The sequence below is a fragment of the Littorina saxatilis genome, linkage group LG4 (genome assembly GCF_037325665.1).
Source record: "Littorina saxatilis isolate snail1 linkage group LG4, US_GU_Lsax_2.0, whole genome shotgun sequence".
NCBI classification, from domain to species: domain Eukaryota; kingdom Metazoa; phylum Mollusca; class Gastropoda; order Littorinimorpha; family Littorinidae; genus Littorina; species Littorina saxatilis.
Window position 1 is genome coordinate 63,746,067 of NC_090248.1, and position 18,432 is coordinate 63,764,498.

Below are 18,432 nucleotides of genomic sequence, written 5' to 3' on the forward strand. Positions count from 1 at the left end.
ACGTTATAAGCTAAATGGTGCACTCTGGTCCTGCAACTTTTACCATCCCAGCAAAGTTTGACACTGCATCATGTTTACAAATTGTACGTTATAAGCTAAATGGTGCACTCTGGTCCTGCAACTTTTACCATCCCAGCAAAGTTTGACACTGCATCATGTTTACAAATTGTACGTTATAAGCTAAATGGTGCACTCTGGTCCTGCAACTTTTACCATCCCAGCAAAGTTTGACACTGCATCATGTTTACAAATTGTACGTTATAAGCTAAATGATGCACTCTGGTCCTGCAACTTTTACCATCCCAGCAAAGTTTGACACTGCATCATGTTTACAAATTGTACGTTATACGCTAAATGGTGCACTCTGGTCCTGCAACTTTTATTATCCCAGCAAAGTTTGACACTGCATCATGTTTACAAATTGTACGTGTGTGCAATGTACTCCAATGTGATCGGTGCAAAAGTTGGCACGTAGCGTCAATGCACCGTCCAACTCGCCGAAGAGGATCTTGCTGGTCATTTTTAAGATCTGTCATACATGTACCTTCAAACGGGTAAGTCCGAGCGCAGTGATGGCTAACATATAACTGAAATCTTGCCAAGCCAAAATACTAAACAAAAGACCCATTCCGCCTCAGGTTTTCAGGACAATTCTAGCTTTCAACGAAAAAATTCATAGAAACCCGACACTATGTAGGGCCTTCAGGATTTTATAATGCATACAGGTCTCTTACATGGCCAGGAGATGATTTTTGATATAACTTTGTCAGGTTTACATGTGTTGTGGAAGAATGACCCTTTCTTGCAAACAGCAAGCAAACGATGCAAGGGGTGTGGTCCCTCTTGTTTGTCGGCCGTTTTGCAAGAAAAGGTCACTCTCCCACAACCCATACCAACCTGACGTTTTTTCCAAGAATGTGTCGATTAGCACAAAGCACACACGTATTTCAATGGTTTCTTCTAGGCTACGGCAGTCACCGGCAAATTGTGTGCCTGCCGTCTATCAAATCTACTAGTCGAGTTGTATTTCCTTTGGCTTTGAAAGAATTGCAGCAGTTGCCCAAGTGTAAAATTGTGTGCAGACAGGTGTGAATGCTAGTGCGCCCCTGTGTTTACTTGTGTAGGTGAAAAGATGTACATTCAAACTTTACAAGTCACACACACATTCTCCCTCCCTCTTTTTCTCAGGAAGCATCACACTAAATAGGTTCTTCCCTTGCTGGTAGTTTTATTCCCCACGTTTTCCAGCAAAACACAGATAGCGATAAGAGTCCAGTCACATTTAGAAAGTGGTGTGGGGTCGACTGGCGCAGAATCGAGGAGCGTGCAGTTTCTGGTTCACGCGGTGAGGCAGGGGGAACTTGATCTTGCTGTTCTGTTGACGGAAGAAACAAATTGTGTAAGCGAAAAGCATCTTGATTTTTAAAACATTTCTGTTGTAACTTGTAAAACATGCTTTTTTTTTTACATGGCACTACTGGACGTCAAGACCCACAATAATTAAAAAAAACTCACTAAAACCCACAATGTTTCAAGCATCTTGAATGTTAAAACATTTTTGTTGTAATCTGTAACCCATGCTCGTTTTTTGACATAACTTTAATGGATGTCAAGACCCAAAATGAAAAAAAAACCCCACTCCCCCCAAAACAATGTTCAAAACAAGAAGGGCAAAGCCCATACGACTCACATGCTTTACACATTTTTCCTACCAAAATACATCCAAGGTCATGCAACACAAAGCTGTTAATTCAAGACATAGGAAGTACAATGGTGCTTATTGGCTCTTTCTACCATGAGATATGGTCACTTTTAGGGGTTCACTACCTTATTTTGGTCACATTTCATAAGGGTCAAAGTGACCTTGACCTTGATCATATGTGACCAAATGTGTCTCATGATGAAAGCATAACATGTGCCCCACATAATTTTTAAGTTTGAAACAGTTATCTTCCATAGTTCAGGGTCAAGGTCACTTCAAAATATGTATACAATCCAACTTTGAAGAGCTCCTGTGACCTTGACCTTGAAGCAAGGTAAACCAAACTGGTATCAAAAGATGGGGCTTACTTTGCCCTATATATCATATATAGGTGAGGTATTCAATCTCAAAAACTTCAGAGAAAATGGGAAAAATGTGAAAAATAGCTGTTTTTTAGGCAACATTTATGGCCCCTGCGACCTTGACCTTGAAGCAAGGTCAAGATGCTATGTATGTTTTTTGGGGCCTTGTCATCATACACCATCTTGCCAAATTTGGTACTGATAGACTGAATAGTGTCCAAGAAATATCCAACGTTAAAGTTTTCCGGACGGACGGACGGACGGACGGACGACTCGGGTGAGTACATAGACTCACTTTTGCTTCGCATGTGAGTCAATGAGGGTCGACCATGAAATACTGCTGTCACAATAAATGATATTTGCAAGAGATTCCATCGGTGCTGTCAAGCACATTTCCATTCCCAAAGAAAGAAAACGAGGGCATGAAGTGGTTCATTATCTTGCAAGTCCTCACAGCATAATTAAGAAACTGGCCTTTTCTTCTCGGGCAAAATCATACTACATAACCCAATCATCATCAATCATCCTGAAGAAGTCGACGACTGTCTGACAAAATGTGCAGAAGAATTTACCGTGACTGGTTGCTGTTGTGTTGTCTTGATACGTAACCCAACATCTAACTGGGCTGATTACAATACCACAGTAACGCCACCGACAACCCAGTTGGTTCATTTCAGGTTGTGTGCACTTGATCAGTTTGAGAGAAATTAAACAGTAGTTACATGGAACTGCAGGATGTTAGAACGACGGCACTTGCTTGCAGCCACCTCTTCCACGCGGATGATGTGGATGGATGAAGCACGCGCTCTGTGGCGGGCGGCCATGTCCGTGTCTGAAAACACAGAGCAAATCATGCATTTCTTGAACACAAAACATGATACAGTGGAAACTCCCCCCCCCCCCCCCCCCCCCCCATTTAAGTCTTCCTCCTTTTTACATTTAGTCAAGTTTTGACTAAATGTTTTAACGTAGAGGGGGGAATCGAGACGAGGGTCGTGGTGTATGTGTGTGTGTGTAGAGCGATTCAGAGAAAACTACTGGACCGATCTTCATGAAACTTGACATGAGAGATCCTGAGTATAGTATCTCCAGACGTTTTTTTCTCTCATTATTTTGATAAATAGCTTTGATGACGTCATATCCGGCTTTTCGTGAAAGTTGAGGCGGCACTGTCACGCTCTCATTTTTCAACCAAATTGGTTGAAAATTTGTTCAAGTAATCTTCGACGAAGCCCGGACTTTGGTATTGCATTTCAGCTTGGAGGCTTAAAAATCAATTAATGAGTTTGCTCATTAAAGTTGTCATCAAAATCGATTTTTCGCAAACACATTTAAAATTGATTGCATTGTATTCTTCATCATATTCTGAATCTAAAAATATATACACAGTGATCGCGCTAGGTATTGTTCAAACCGGTATGACGTCATGAGCTGGCTACAAGGCTCTCACGAAAATCGGTAAGCTTTCCAAGGCAACCAGTAAAAGACAAACAATGACTTACAATACATTAAATCAATGTTTATCAATGTCAGTGATATGCGGACGTTTCCCCCCCCCCCCCCCCCCCCCCTCAAAGCAACTGTCGCACAACTTGACAGTGACAACATCAGCAGCCGCTGTGAGAGAGAGAGAGAGAGAGAGAGAGAGAGAGAGAGAGAGAGAGAGAGAGAGAGAAAGACTTCCGAAATAAAATAGGAAAGCAAATAGTAATCACGCAACTGGAAGACTTACTCACTAGTTACTTACTGTTACAGTTTCACTTTCGCCTCACAATAATCAACTGTATGTAGACAAAGATCTAAGCTGGTGTGAGTACGTGATTTCCCGGTATGATGCTATGTCGGCTATAGTTAGACGCCGTCCCTTATTGTCTTTCAGTTTCTCATAAACTGAAAGATTTTACGATGGACCGGGAACCGAAAGAAATGGCGCGAAAAGTATGATGTCTGATGTCTGTGTGTGTAGATTTTTTTTCGGCGACAAGAACGATTTCTCCGCTCCCTGACCACCTACATTGCTCAAATAATCTGCTAGCAAATACTTTAGATCTGGCACAATCGTACTGAAAGACATTTCGGAGCTCGCCTCCTTGTTATTTTTGACGTCATGTTTGACACCTTGACATCAAGTGTCATCAATGGAGACATAATCGCAACATTGTAGCGCTGTCACAACAAGCCATCCAAAGGCTCCTTTTGTAATAAAGGTCTGAGTCTCTCTCTCTCTCTCTCTCTCTTTCTCTCTCTCTCTCTCTCTCTCTCTCTCTCTCTCTCTCTCCCCCCCTCGTACTGACAAAAGATTTTTCTCTCTCTCTCTCTCTCTCTCCCTCTCTCTCTCTCTCTCTCTCTCCCCCTCGTACTGACAAACGATTTTTGTAATTACAGTGGTCGCCGGTTAATATGACCGCGGTTAATATGACCAGCCGCGTATTATGACCAATTTTACCCGGTCCGGAATTGTCCTTCTTTGTTATGTATTAGAAAAAGCCGCTTAATATGACCACAACGCCGCTTAATATGGCCACATTGTTTCGAGAAAATGGCAACAAGTTCACATCTTTTTCAGTTTGAAATCACTCGGGGGGGAAAAAAACATACGATTTTTTGAAAAAGGCAAAAAGGCGTGCGATATTTTCTTTCTTTTTCGTGAATGAAACTAAAGTGATCAGTGCTCAGTGATCTCTCGACATGGCACAAGAGGAATTTGATCGTTGGGTGGGGGTTGACGACGGCGCATCTATCGTCGAACCCACAGATGAGAACAATGAAACCATAATGCAGAACATTGTGACATCATTGCGCCCAGGGACGTCATTGGATGAAACCGAGACCGAGACAGAACCTGGAAGTGATGACGAAGAGGAACCCCCACCCCCACCCCCAACAGCTCCTGAAATGAGAGCGCTCATGGAGAAACTGAGGTCTGGACTTCAAAGTCGTGGCTACAACATGGAGAAGTTTGGAGCCTTTGACAATGAAGTGAAGGATCTCCTCTGGTCTAGCACCAACACACAGACCAACATCCGTGATTTTTTCCAGGCCCTAAGTGAACATTTGGACGTGTATATGCCGTTTCTTCCATTTACTTTTCATTCCATTTCAATTTCTTTTCAATGGACGTCATCTATAATGGCTACAATGTACAGTACACATATTTAATTTTGTGTTTGTTGCCAACAAGTTACATTTTCTTACAATTATTAATTACAAAAACAATGTTTCGTTTTGCGATTTTTTTAAAGTCGTTTTCTCTAACATCGGTTAATATGACCAGCCGCTTATTATGACCATTTTATCCCGGTCCCAAAGTGGTCATATTAACCGGCGACCACTGTACTACTTTTTTTTTTACCGGTCAAACCAAATAATCGGTACGTCTGACCGACATCCACTTTTTTTTCCGGTATTGGCGAATCTTAACCGGTAAAATACCGGAAATTACCGGTAAACGCGATCCCTGTATACATATGTCATGTTTACTCTTAAAATGTGATCACAATTAACGAAAATAGATTAATTAGTCTTACAATAAAAATTTAAGAAATCGATCCAACAATGATTTCATCTTATTCTTTATCATTTCCTGATTCCAAAAACATATAGATACGATAGGTTGTATTCAAGACAAGCTCCAAAAGTTAAGAATACAGAAAAGCGCGCTTTTCTGCTTAGCACAATACGCTACCGCGCTATTCTGGCGTGTTAATTTCACCGCGTTTTGCACGTGGAAGGTGAGCGATTTCCTTCTCGCGGGGATTGACGAAGCTGTACGGTCTTGGTGAAAAACTACAGTGCGTTCAGTTTCATTCCGTGAGTTCGACAGCTTGACTAAATGTAGTAATTTCGCCTTACGCGACTTGTTTTAGATGTTCTGTTCATAACCTCTGTAAATGTACCTCCATTTTAAGACTCCCTCCCCTTTAAGAGGAAGACCCCATTTTCTCAGAAATTTGAAGGTGGTAAAAGGGGGGTTTCGCTGTATTCATTCTCTTGATGAGTTGCTGCACCCATGTCCAAAACCAAGCACCTGCCCCAATCTCTGAGCACCCACTCGCCCCATGCTTTAAATCTTTTCTTATTAGTAAAAAAAAGAAAGACAACTTTCTCTATTGCTCACAGCCATAGTACATGCACAGCAAGCATGATCCTGTAAACGCACGTTATGGGGAGACAAATATTGTAACTGGCCAGGCATGAAATCATGAACTTGTAAAATAGCAAGAAAGCAGCTGGTGTTTGCTATACTTATTGTCCTCGTGGAATTCCTCGGGCTGCTTTTCCTGGGCGATAGTCACATGTTCCAACTTTTATGCAAAATAGTGCAATTGGTGGATTTTAAGAATGATCTGAGCTTTGAAAATACTGCAAATCTCATGCCTGCAGGCGAATACAACTAACAGCCACCCCAACACTGTTCAGCACAAAATACATTGAGCCATTATGATGTAGACAGCAATAAGATCCATGAATGTGTGAAGACTTACAGCAGCCAGTGACAGCCTTGGCGGCAGTGAGGTCTCTGTATTCACGGTACATGTTGTGTGTTCCGGAACGGGAGTTGTACCTCAGCCAGATGCCGAAGTTCTTGATCTTCAGCGGCTTCTTCTCATACACCTGTGGCAAAGATTGAACGGATACTTATACTAAACGCACACCACAATACTCTCACTGATATCTTTAAAAGAGAGAGACATGGTTGCCACTCACAAAAAATGAAAATCCTGAAGGTATGTGGGGTGCAGGAGCAGCGCCCCTGCTTGGGGGTACGGAGGGCAACGCCCCCTGTACGTTGAACATTTTTTAAGATCTGAGAGCCATTATTTGGCCTCCCCTGCAAATTATTTACACAAAACAGCAAAAATAATATCCTCCTTCAAAGCAATTGATAACAGCACAACAAAGACTTAATTAAGCAACAGACAAATGCCTCATGAACAGTTCAGTTTACACTAAAGAAAAAGTCATACCTGAAGTCCAAGGAAATTGTTTCCAATCAAAAAGTTTTCAGTTCTGGGATGTTGGGTCTACCTCACTCTCAGCTCGAGAAACAAAAACTTGTTGCATGAATCCAATGTGAACTTTAACTACCTAACCTTGTCACCACACACACACCATGACATGTTAATTCCAAGAATAATAAACTGAAACACAGTTTTGAAGTTGGTAAACAGAACAGATTTAAAGTCCAACAAGAAGAGCAAACGCTCGATCGAGTCACTTTCGCAGTTCTGAATATTATATGAGGCATCAGATGGACAGGAAGAAATTGCTATTCACAACACAATACAGATGTAAATAATTTGATGTAAAGAATAATCCTATAAAGTTTGAATCAAATCCGATGAATAGTTTCAGAGATATGATATTTCAATTTTTTTCCTTCAAGACATACATGTGACCTTGAAAAAGGTCAAAGGTCACCAAAGCAGACGTCAAAGTGTAGAGGTCACTGGGAGTCACGTTCACATAAAATTTGAGCCCGGTCACTTTTATAGTTTCCGAGAAAAGCCCAACGTTAAGTTGTGTGTTGCCGAACAGAAAAGGCTAGTTATCTCCCTTGTTTTTCTGATAACGTTCGTAAAAGGCTACAGATGTAAATACTTTGATGTAAAGAATAATCCTACAAAGTTTCAATCACATCCGATGAACTTTGTCAAAGATATAAAATGTCTAATTTTTCCTTTGACGCTGACCTGTGACCTTGAAAAAGGTCAAAGGTCAACGAAACCATCGTTAAAGTGTAGAGGTCATTGGAGGTCACGACTAAACAAAATATGAGCCGGATCGCTTTGATAGTTTCCGAGAAAAGTCCAACGTTAAGGTGGTGTCTACGGACGGCCGGCCGGCCGGACAGACTAACACTGACCGATTACATAGAGTCACTTTTTCTCAAGTGACTCAAAAACTGGTGATAGTCCTCCAAAATGACACTGACAGAAAAAGTGTAGATCTTGAACAATGCAGAACTTCAGAAGTCCAGGAAAAATGTATCAAAAAGTTTTCAGTTCTGGGATGTCACTCATCATTGATCAAGAAAACAAAAAATCGAGTTGCTTGTGTCCCTTTTTTTAATTTTTTTTTTAACAAGTCTTCTTTTTGCTGAGAGAAGAACTTTGGAGCAAATGATGCAGAACCCCGTACCAGTCAAATCAATCTTCTTCAGCCAAGTTCGATGCTCTGTGTTTGTGTCATTCCTCTCTGCTAGCCATTCCCACTTCCACTTGTTTTTTTATACCCGCCTCCAGTTTCTCAAGCTTAGAGTGATCGTCATCTTCACTGATGTACGGCATATTGAAGCGAAATTTGCAATGGTTTTCACAACAAACTTTCTCGCATCGACAAATCGCATACACCTAAAAAATGGCGGCTTTAGCAATGCCCAGATTCTCTCCTCCCGCCAAAAGAGCTTCAAAACTCGGATCGGAATCTCTGGTCAAAATTCAACCGAGCGAAACAAACCACGATTTTTTTCTCTGAATTTTTTTTTCGCAACAAAATTGAAAACCCGGAATTTCCGGCTGTGGACATTTAAAACAAGAAGGGCAAAGCCCATACGACTCACATGCTTGACCTTGACATGACCTTGACCTTCAGGGTCAAGGTCAAATAACTAAACCTAGCAATGACATCATACACTAAGAACTGCTTTACACATTTTTCCTACCAAAATACATGTGACCCAAGGTCAAGGTCATCCAAGGTCATGCAACACAAAGCTGTTAATTCAAGACATAGGAAGTACAATGGTGCTTATTGGCTCTTTCTACCATGAGATATGGTCACTTTTAGTGGTTCACTACCTTATTTTGGTCACATTTCATAAGGGTCAAAGTGACCTTGACCATATGTGACCAAATGTGTCTCATGATGAAAGCATAACATGTGCCCCACATAATTTTTAAGTTTGAAACAGTTATCTTCCATAGTTCAGGGTCAAGGTCACTTCAAAATATGTATACAATCCAACTTTGAAGAGCCCCTGTGACCTTGACCTTGAAGCAAGGTAAACCAAACTGGTATCAAAAGATGGGGCTTACTTTGCCCTATATATCATATATAGGTGAGGTATTGAATCTCAAAAACTTCAGAGAAAATGGGAAAAATAGCTGTTTTTAGGCAACATTTATGGCCCCTGCGACCTTGACCTTGAAGCAAGGTCAAGATGCTATGTATGTTTTTGGGGGCCTTGTCATCATACACCATCTTGCCAAATTTGGTACTGATAGACTGAATAGTGTCCAAGAAATATGCAACGTTAAAGTTTTCCGGACGGACGGACGACTCGGGTGAGTACATAGACTCACTTTTGCTTCGCATGTGAGTCAAAAACCGGAATTCCGGCACCTTGCCAGAAGAGTGGCAACCATGGAGAGAGGCTTTATAATAAAAACACAGAAGGAATATATTTCTTACAAACCACAACTCATGGCTCAGTAAACACTTGCATTTCTGAAACTACTTAACATACTCTGAGAGAAAGATAAAAATGGAGCAAAGGTGGTGCTTGTGTCTGTGTTTTATGGACGCTCTAGAGGCCAACAACTTGTGAACAAAATGAAAGTGACATTTATTTACCTAATGCACTTGAGGCTTCATCACTAAAAACAACAAGTAATGCATTAGTCGCCCTGAAAAAAACCCCAAATAATCACAACTAACCCTGCTGCAGCTGACGATCTCGCCGGTGGCCTTCTTCAGTTTGCGCAGCTGACTCAAGAAGTACCAGAATCGGGATTTGGCGGTGGCTCGGTCGGGAGCGAAGATTCTCATCTGGTATAGGGTCGGCGTGCGCACTTTGTCGCTGGGCAGACCACGCCCAACGACCTTGTACTCTCGGAGCTGAAACAATGGATGCAAGTCAAGGTTTAGTACTTGTAGCTTTACTCTGCTGATCTTTAATGTAGTCTTCTGGAAAAATATATTAAATTTCATGTCAGCCCCTTGATTCACTGCCAATACAACCGAAAGAGTACGGCAGGCGACAAGCGCTGTAGTGTTTGCTATCGCACACACATGATGTCCTCAGAACACGGAGAAGTTCATCGGACAGAGGTTACTGTGTGCAAAATATGGCCATCTTGTTTACTTTGCTGATTTGATAAATTATATGAATATAATGATAAACCTCCCTGATAATTACATACATGTCAGCCCCTTGATTCACTGCCAATACAACCGAAAGAGTATGGCAGGCGACAGGCACTGTAGTGTCTGCTATCGCACACACATGATGTCCTCAGAATATCAAGTTTCATAGGACAGAGTTTTGTGTGCAAAATATGGCCATCTTCAGTCTAGTTTGCTGGTTTTATAATAATATAATGAATACCCTCCATGATAATAGATCTTTTTGAAATCCGAGCAGCTCTCGCATGGTTTCTGTAAGACATGCTATGCTTCGAAAGTCGCCAGAACTTTGATCCTCGTCTTTCGCAGCTCTCTTGAGATAGCTGTACTATATGCTTTGAAGTTTGCAAGAACTTGGAATACCGATCGAGTTTATTACATTCGGTGAAATGTCAGCTCCTTGATTCACTGCCAATACAACCAAAAGAGTAAGACAGGCGACAAGCGCTGTATTGTTTGGTATTGCACACACATGATGTCCTCAGAACACGGAGAAGTTCATTGGACAGAGGTTACTGTGTGCAAAATATGCCCATCTTCCGATTACTTTGCTGATTTTACATAAATATAATGATTACCCGCCCTAATAATAGACCTTTTCGACATCTGAGCAGCTCTCGCAGGATATCCGCGTGACATGCTCTTTGATATGCTACAATCCTCGTCTTACGCAGCTCTCGTGAGATAGCTTTACCACATGCATGGGTGTTACTGTGAAAAATCAAAAAACCTGAAAGGCAGGGGTCCAAAATGCTCAAGTTTGAAAGAAAGTTTCTGGACACCGACGAAACCAAATCATAATAAGCAAGATGGCGGCAAATCCAAGGGAGCAAACCGAGAAAGCACGCGAACCGGTGTCAAAAGTCGGATCGGAACCGCAGTTCGTTATTTCAACTTAGCGAAACGAAGCTTTTTTTTCTCTTTTTTTTTTGAAAACCCGGAAAACCGGAATTCAGATTTTTTCAAAAACCGGAAATCCGGCAAAAGCCGGAAGAGTAACACCCATGCACATGCTTTGAAGTTTGAGAGAGCTTGGAATACCGATAAGAGTTTATTACATTCTGTGAAATGTCAGCTCCTTGATTCACTGCCAATACAACCAAAAGAGTAAGACAGGCGACAAGCGCTGTATTGTTTGCTATCGCACACACATGATGTCCTCAGAATATGAAAAATTTCATTGGACAGAGTTTTGTGTGCAAAATATGGCCATCTTTAGTTTGCTTTGCTGATTTTATGTTAATATGATGATTACTCTCCCGGACAATTAATAAATTACATTCCCCGTCGTGTCAGCCCCTTGATTCACTGCAAATACAACCAAAAGAGTAATGCAGGCGACAAGCGTTGTAGTGTTTGCTATCGCACTCATGTCCTCAGAATATGGAGAAGTTCGTTGGACAGAGATTACTGTGTGCAAAATATGGCCATCTTCGGTTTACTTTGTTGATTTCCTATAGACCTTTTCGGTATCTGAGCAGCTCTCGCGAGACACGCTCTTTGTTATGCTTTGAACATCACGAGAACTTCGAACTTTGGCTTGTGCAGATCGCACGAGATCGCTGTACCGCATGCTTTGCTATGCTCTGAAGTTTGCGAGAGATCACGAGAGCTTGGATTACCGATAGGGTCTATTGATTACCCTCCCTGATTATTACATTGTGACATGTCAGCCCCACAATTCACTGCCAATACAACCAAGGGAGTAAGACAGGCGACAGGCGCTGTAGTGTTCATATTGCACACACATGATGTCCTCAGAAAATAGTTCCATTGGACAGAGGTTTCTGTGTGCAACTGCAAGGCAAAATACAGCCCACTATACAGGATCAGTAGCTCAACAACTCAAGTTTTAATAGCCTCCTTATCATTCCAGATGTAAATGTACATGTTTTCATTCAATGAAACGGCTTGTCCAGTTGCAAAATGTTCGAGTCAATTTTGTACACAAAATTCCATGTTACTGTTAGTCAGTCAAGAGTATCATTTATGGTCTACACGTGGATAGACCAGTTTCAAGTAATTATTTCGTTAATTACGGTTAAATAGGAATTTTTAATGGCTTAAAATAGTGTAATAACACCTTTTAATTCTTCTCTCATGGCATGAGGTGACAAAAAAACGTTAGATAGCACAAAAATCGAGAAAATGTTGACATACTTCTCCCTTCACTTTCATGTTGGACACACGAGGGGGATAAAAGGAAGATGGCGGGGTCTCGCGAGAAAACCTTAACCTCGCGAGAGCCAAATACACCTTTTTACCACACTTGCCAAGAAACGTAGTCTGTGGTGTCGAAAGACAACAACTACTGTAGTTATAATGGTTGTGTTTATGTGCCCATTCCCAGTGTTTGCACTCCGAAAGTATGATTTTGCTCTATTTTATTCGCATCTTTTTTTCTGTGGCCTCCGAAAACATGTTGTGATGCACGTGCATGTACTTGTTTGGTACCACTCACAGCTGAATAATAGCCTCACGTCCTGACTTGTTGCTTGAACACATCCTGAACACTGCTTGGAGAGTTGGAATCTAAAACCTTTCCGGCAAGTCAGGGTTTTATCTACCACTTTTCAGTCATATGCCTCTCGCCCCTTATCCCCCCCCCCCCCACCCCTTGCCAAGTTACCCAACCGGATTCCAGTGTCAAATATTTGACCTAGTATGATCACTGGCACCAAAGCTTTTCGTCATTCTTGATTTTTTTTCCAAAAGGCAAATCTAGGATTTTAATTTTTTTTATGCCACAATGTTCGAAAAAAGATATTTATGGAAAAAAAAATATGAACACATTGTATATTAAGTGTAAGCAATATGACACACTATAAGACATAGATTTGTCAACACGAAAAAGAAACACCCTGTTGGCTTCTAATGAGTAAGTTATGTTTCTCGTGATTTCAAGTCAGCTTTGTATTTTTGATATGAAGAGAAAAATCAAATTAAAGAAAAACTTGTTATGGAAAACCTTTAGATGATAAAGACCAGATATGTGTCCTTTTCCACTGTATTCGATTGTATTTGTGTAGTTTTCAGTATAATGTTAGGTACTGTTGTGTTCCGTTATGGCGAGGCGCGTGGCCCCCTTATGACGAAACGTGGCCTTGTTTTGGAGAAATCCGTTGGAATTCACTCCGTTGTAAACTTGTATTGATGATGTAACGTCGAGAAAAGCAAGTTATTTATATCTAGTTGTGGTTACCCGAACTAGTGTACAAAACCCGCGTCAATCGCAATTCAACTGTGATTTGTGAATCAAGAAAAACATCGCCGTATGTTGTAAAAGTGAGAAAAAAATGTGAACCTGACAGAAAAATTAACGAAGAAAGGCGTTGACCCGGAGTACACGATGCCCTGATGATAACGGCCTGCTGTCAGGGTGGACCAGCTGAACATACTGGGTGATAATTACCCAGTCGTTCTGGACAACGGCAGTCTTTCTACCCATCGTGGATGTAACCCAATGAATGATTCTGTGATTTTTCCATTTCTACGGTGAAAACAACAAAACCAAAGAAGGACGCAAAAACGTGAAAAATGGATGAGTCGGCGTTGAGGGGGTTAGGTGCTGTAAGCAGCCCTGACCCCCAAACACAAGCGCAGGTAAAGAGATATGGTTTGTTTACCATTGTTACTTTGTAGAAAATTAATTTCTACTTCATCATTTCATGTACTACTAGTACTGCTACTTTGAGTTTGACTTGGGAAGACAAGAATAAGATTTAGGAAACATGCCTATTGGCGGTTAACCAGGTATTAGAAAGTCTTGATCTTGATTTAGTATGCATGTACCTATTTTTGGACCCCATATTTTAGTGATAAGTGCCAGAAAGCAAGAGCGACATCAAGAATAGATGATCACTTTCAATTTTTCAGTGTCATCTTGTTCTTAGACTTAGACTTGGCATCAACTGCATTTCAGAACCCTACCTCCACCCTTACACACACTAACACACACACACAGAACCCCAGTGTCACATTTAATTGCACATGGTAGTTCAGTGGTAGACCAGGAGGAAAACTGTTACTGTACTGTTAGTGTTACTGTTAAACAGAGGACATACTGCAAATGGCACAGTTTGTTAGACTTGAAAGCTGGCTGGTGATGTTTTGAAATAGGACTAAGCAGTCTTTCGCTGTGTTTGTGGTTGTGTGTGTGTGTGAAACTTACCTTTTAATGTACATATTTTCCAGGCCATGCACTATTTTGAGCAGCTGAAGAATTCTGCTGATGGCTGGAAGTTGTGTGCACAAGCATTTTCAACAGGGCTTTACCAGGGGTCAGTATCTCATTGTTTGTGTGTGTGTCACTGTGTGTGTGTTTGTCACTGTGTGTGTGTGTGTGTAAATACATGTACTTAGTTCGTGAAGTGGAGCCAAAACGCAGTCCCAGTAAATTACTAAAAAGGTCACTGCTTTACTTTTAGTGTTTAACTCAGTCCTGTTAAGGATCAATATAACACCCCCAACATGTACGACTGCCCCTCTTTTGAGACCTTGATTTTCCAGAATCAGATGTTCTGGTTATTACGTATGTAATTCAAATCTAAATTTAAGTTTAACACCATTGAACAAGATTCATTTGTAAGACTTGATTTTCTCAGAATCAGATTTCAATGAAAGTGTAACTGTAAGTCTTTTAGTCACTGTTACTATTCAATATTATGTGTAATGTCAGGGGCTCTCTTTTCTTCTGGTGTTTTCTTTAATTCTAACATTTAACTGTAAGTAAGAGGACACCACTACAAGTACAAATTACAATGTACCTGCATGAGCTGGACATAACTTTTAATTTTTATTAATGTTTAACAAAACTTGACATCAATTTATCGTGGCTAATAGTAAGATGCTGAAAGAGAAGTTCATGGTAGAAATGCACTGATAATGCAGAGCTTGTAGTTGAAACTGATTAATTTCATTAGTAGAAATTAAGTTCTTACTATAGTCTTAGCAAAAAGTTTGCAGGATATGAACTTGTTTTACTTTTAGTTGTACTCGATGGCTATCCATTTCGCACACATGATACACATTATACACAACATGGCTGGACATTTGATTTTTGATTGTTCTTGTGTTTGCTATTTTAAGATTTCTGTTAAAGATTTAAGAACTGTTAATTTTGTTTTCTTTCAGCAATGACCATGTACGGTTCTTCTGTCTTCAAGTGTGCGAACATTACCTGAAAAACAGGTATGAAATAGCTGCTGAAGCTATGAAAGGAATTTTTGTTCAGAATTGACATGCAGCATATAAAATTATCATCAGTTGTTATTGATGATAATACTTTTAAAGGATTCCATTGAAGAATCCTTTTTGCATATATATTATATTTACTAATTTAGTGTACAAAAACTTGTTGAAGCATTGTTTCATCCCAACACATGGCGTACGTAGAAATAAGATGCTTGGCTTTTTCTTTTAGTTTCACACATGTAGATCAACTGTACATGTACATGGCTTGTGTTCTCTGATTATTGAATCTCTAGCAAAGACAAAAAAAATTTACAAAAGATTGTTCTGGTATGTGAAAGTCAGTATGCAGATATATTGCTTTACTAGATGAATACCCGGCTTTGCCGGGTGGATCGCGAGACAGAGTATGCAGCGTGGCGGTTCGCCGGCTTAGAGCACGTGTTGAAAATTTTCATCGACCAGTTTGTGCCCGGGGTCCACCTGAATATGCCCACCAAATTTGATGCAGATCCGTCGAGAACTTTGGCACTGCATCGCGAACAGACAGTCACACAGATACACACACAGACAGTAGTCGTACCTACCTTCTACTGTAGAGCTTCTGGGTAGACACAGAAACACCGGCAAAGCTCCTGACTATTGATGGTTACAATGAATATTTACGATGGGAGGGGTAGTATTAGTGGCAATATTTTGAAGATGGGAGGGATTTTGTACACGAATTGCAATACTTAGATGTACTACCTGTGCAGAAAAACGCTGGTTAGATTCATTTTCGTTGTGTGGCGGAATTGAAAGAAGTGAAGAAGTAGAGTCGAAAAAAAAAGTGTTTAGTTTCGTAATTCGTATCGCGAAACGGTTCACCGCGCCGCGCTTAGAGCACGTGTTGAAAATTTTCATCGACCACTTTGAATGACTTGCAAGAGAGTACAATGCGGTGGTGGTTGGTAAGCCATGTTGTTCATGGAAGAGAAAAGAGCTCAGTGTTGAAAGTGATTTGATCTTTTTTAAGACAGACACAGAAACACCGGCAAAGCTCCTGACTATTAATGTTGCGATGAATATTTACGATGGGAGGGGTAGTATTAGTGGCAATATTTTGAAGATGGGAGGGATTTTGTACACGAATTGCAATACTTAGATACATGTACTACCTGTGCAGAAAAGCGCTGCTTAAATTAGTGGCAATATTTTGAAGATGGGAGGGATTTTGTACACGAATTGCAATACTTAGATGTACTAACTGTGCAGAAAAGCGCTGGTTAGATTCGTTTTCGTTGTGTGGCGGAAGTGAAAGAAGTGAAGAAGTAGAGCCGAAAAAAAAAGTGTTTAGTTTCGTAATTCGTATCGCAAAACAGACGGTTCACTGCGCCGCGCTTAGAGCACGTGTTGAAAATTTTCGTCGACCAGTTTGAATGACTCGCAATGGTAAGCCATGTTGTTGCTGAAAGAGAAAAGGGCACAGTGTTGAAAATGATTTGATCTTTTTTAAGACAGACACAGAACATGGGGAAAGTTTATTTTTTCTGTCTTTGGTATGCTAACGTAGGGGGTCCTGATTTGGCCTATTATGGTCCGCTGGACCCGAAAAGCAACAGCTAACTAACTAACTATGCTAACGTAGATTCTATACCCCTTTGATTTTCAACTATCGGTAATAGGGATAATGAAGGATCTGAACCAACATTGAAAACTCGGCAGGTTTCAAGTAGAAGGGAAGCTACTGCTGCTTCAGCAACCTAACGTTGTTGAATTGCGTAGATTGTTTCCCTTGGCACAGAAGCCGTATCCGCGGTCCACCGCGCCGCGCAGCGCTTAGAGCACGTGTTGAAAATTTTCATCGACCAGTTTGTGCCCGGCGTCCACCTAAATACACCTACCAAATTTGAAGCAGATCCATTGAGAGCTTTGGCAGTGCATTGCGAACACACACACACACACACACACACACACACACACACACACAGACAGAAGCCATATATATATATAACTAGATGAATACCCGCTTCGCCGGGAAGAAGTCGAGCCGAATACCCGGCTGCGCCGGGGACCCGGCTATGCCGGCGCACCGCACGAAGGAAGGGAGATAAACGCGCAAAACACTGGAGAAGAGTAAAAATAGTATAACGGGAATATGGATTGAGCATTGTCGACAGTGACCTTCTAAAAATAGAAACGGGAATATGGATTGACGCCACACGATGGAAGGGAGATAAACGCTGAAAACACTGGAGAAGATAAGGAAGAGTTACTGGGAATGGATCCAGAGAAAAACCAAAATCCGTTCAGCGCTGCGCGCTGAGAGCACGTGTTGAAATATCTCATCAAGCAGGTTGTGTCCGGGGTGTACCTGAATATGGCCACCAAATTTGAAACAGATCCATCGAGAACCTTGGGCGTGCATCGCGAACACACACACACACACACAGACACAAGCCGTATATATATGGTCATGGCTCAGAAAAGGTGTCGAATTTGTGGGACACTTGAGTCACAAATACAAACTCTTGGATTACTTTCCATTTTGGGGTCCAGCAAAACTGTTTATGTGTTTAGTTGTGTCTGGGCAGTAACAATGTATTTTCATCAATTACTGCGGAATGAATTGCATTTTAAATTTTAACTGGAGTGTGTTACATAACACCGTGTCACACATTGTTTTCTAATATACAGTTAACAGTAAACCTATTACACAATAAAAGTTAACTGCATTAGTTAGTATCTACCTTGATCTTCATTTGTGAAAAGTGGCATTCCCCGACAGCAATAATCTGCATATCTAGGTACCCTAGGAATGTGTGTATGTTACATGAACACCAATAAACAAAACAACGATCAAACAAGTACTCAAAGAACTGAAAAGATTACTGTTTCAGCAGTCAATCAATTCTTAGTTCCACACACTTCATACGGACAGTCTGCAAAAAAAATCAAATCAGAACAAGATGTGAAAATGTATTCAAACAAAAATCAACTTTCTGTGTCTCACAACACAGACATTCAAAACTGCTAAATTCCTATTTATTTTACACACACAACCTTAGAAAT

The 18,432-nt window shown here is 40.9% G+C and overlaps 2 protein-coding genes across 2 annotated transcripts in view; one reads left to right on the top strand and one right to left on the bottom strand.

Annotated features, from left to right (window-relative positions):
• Positions 1-1,206: 1,206 nt before the first annotated feature.
• On the bottom strand, positions 1,207-12,494 carry LOC138965357 (large ribosomal subunit protein eL20-like). The gene is made up of 5 exons (XM_070337496.1): positions 12,352-12,494; positions 9,724-9,903; positions 6,549-6,678; positions 2,787-2,896; positions 1,207-1,375 (listed from the first exon to the last, which is right to left on the bottom strand). Exons 1-5 carry the CDS (start codon positions 12,367-12,369, stop codon positions 1,283-1,285), a joined length of 531 nt encoding a protein of 176 aa, XP_070193597.1. The 5' UTR covers positions 12,370-12,494; the 3' UTR covers positions 1,207-1,282.
• Positions 12,495-13,259: 765 nt separating this feature from the next.
• Positions 13,260-18,432, top strand: part of LOC138965370 (exportin-T-like) — a 31,647-nt gene continuing 26,474 nt past the window's right edge. Inside the window, exons 1-3 of the mRNA XM_070337512.1 lie at positions 13,260-13,794; positions 14,386-14,471; positions 15,325-15,381. Coding sequence (XP_070193613.1) covers positions 13,729-13,794; positions 14,386-14,471; positions 15,325-15,381 — 209 coding nt within the window. The 5' untranslated portion in view covers positions 13,260-13,728. The remainder of the gene's footprint in view (positions 13,795-14,385; positions 14,472-15,324; positions 15,382-18,432) is intronic.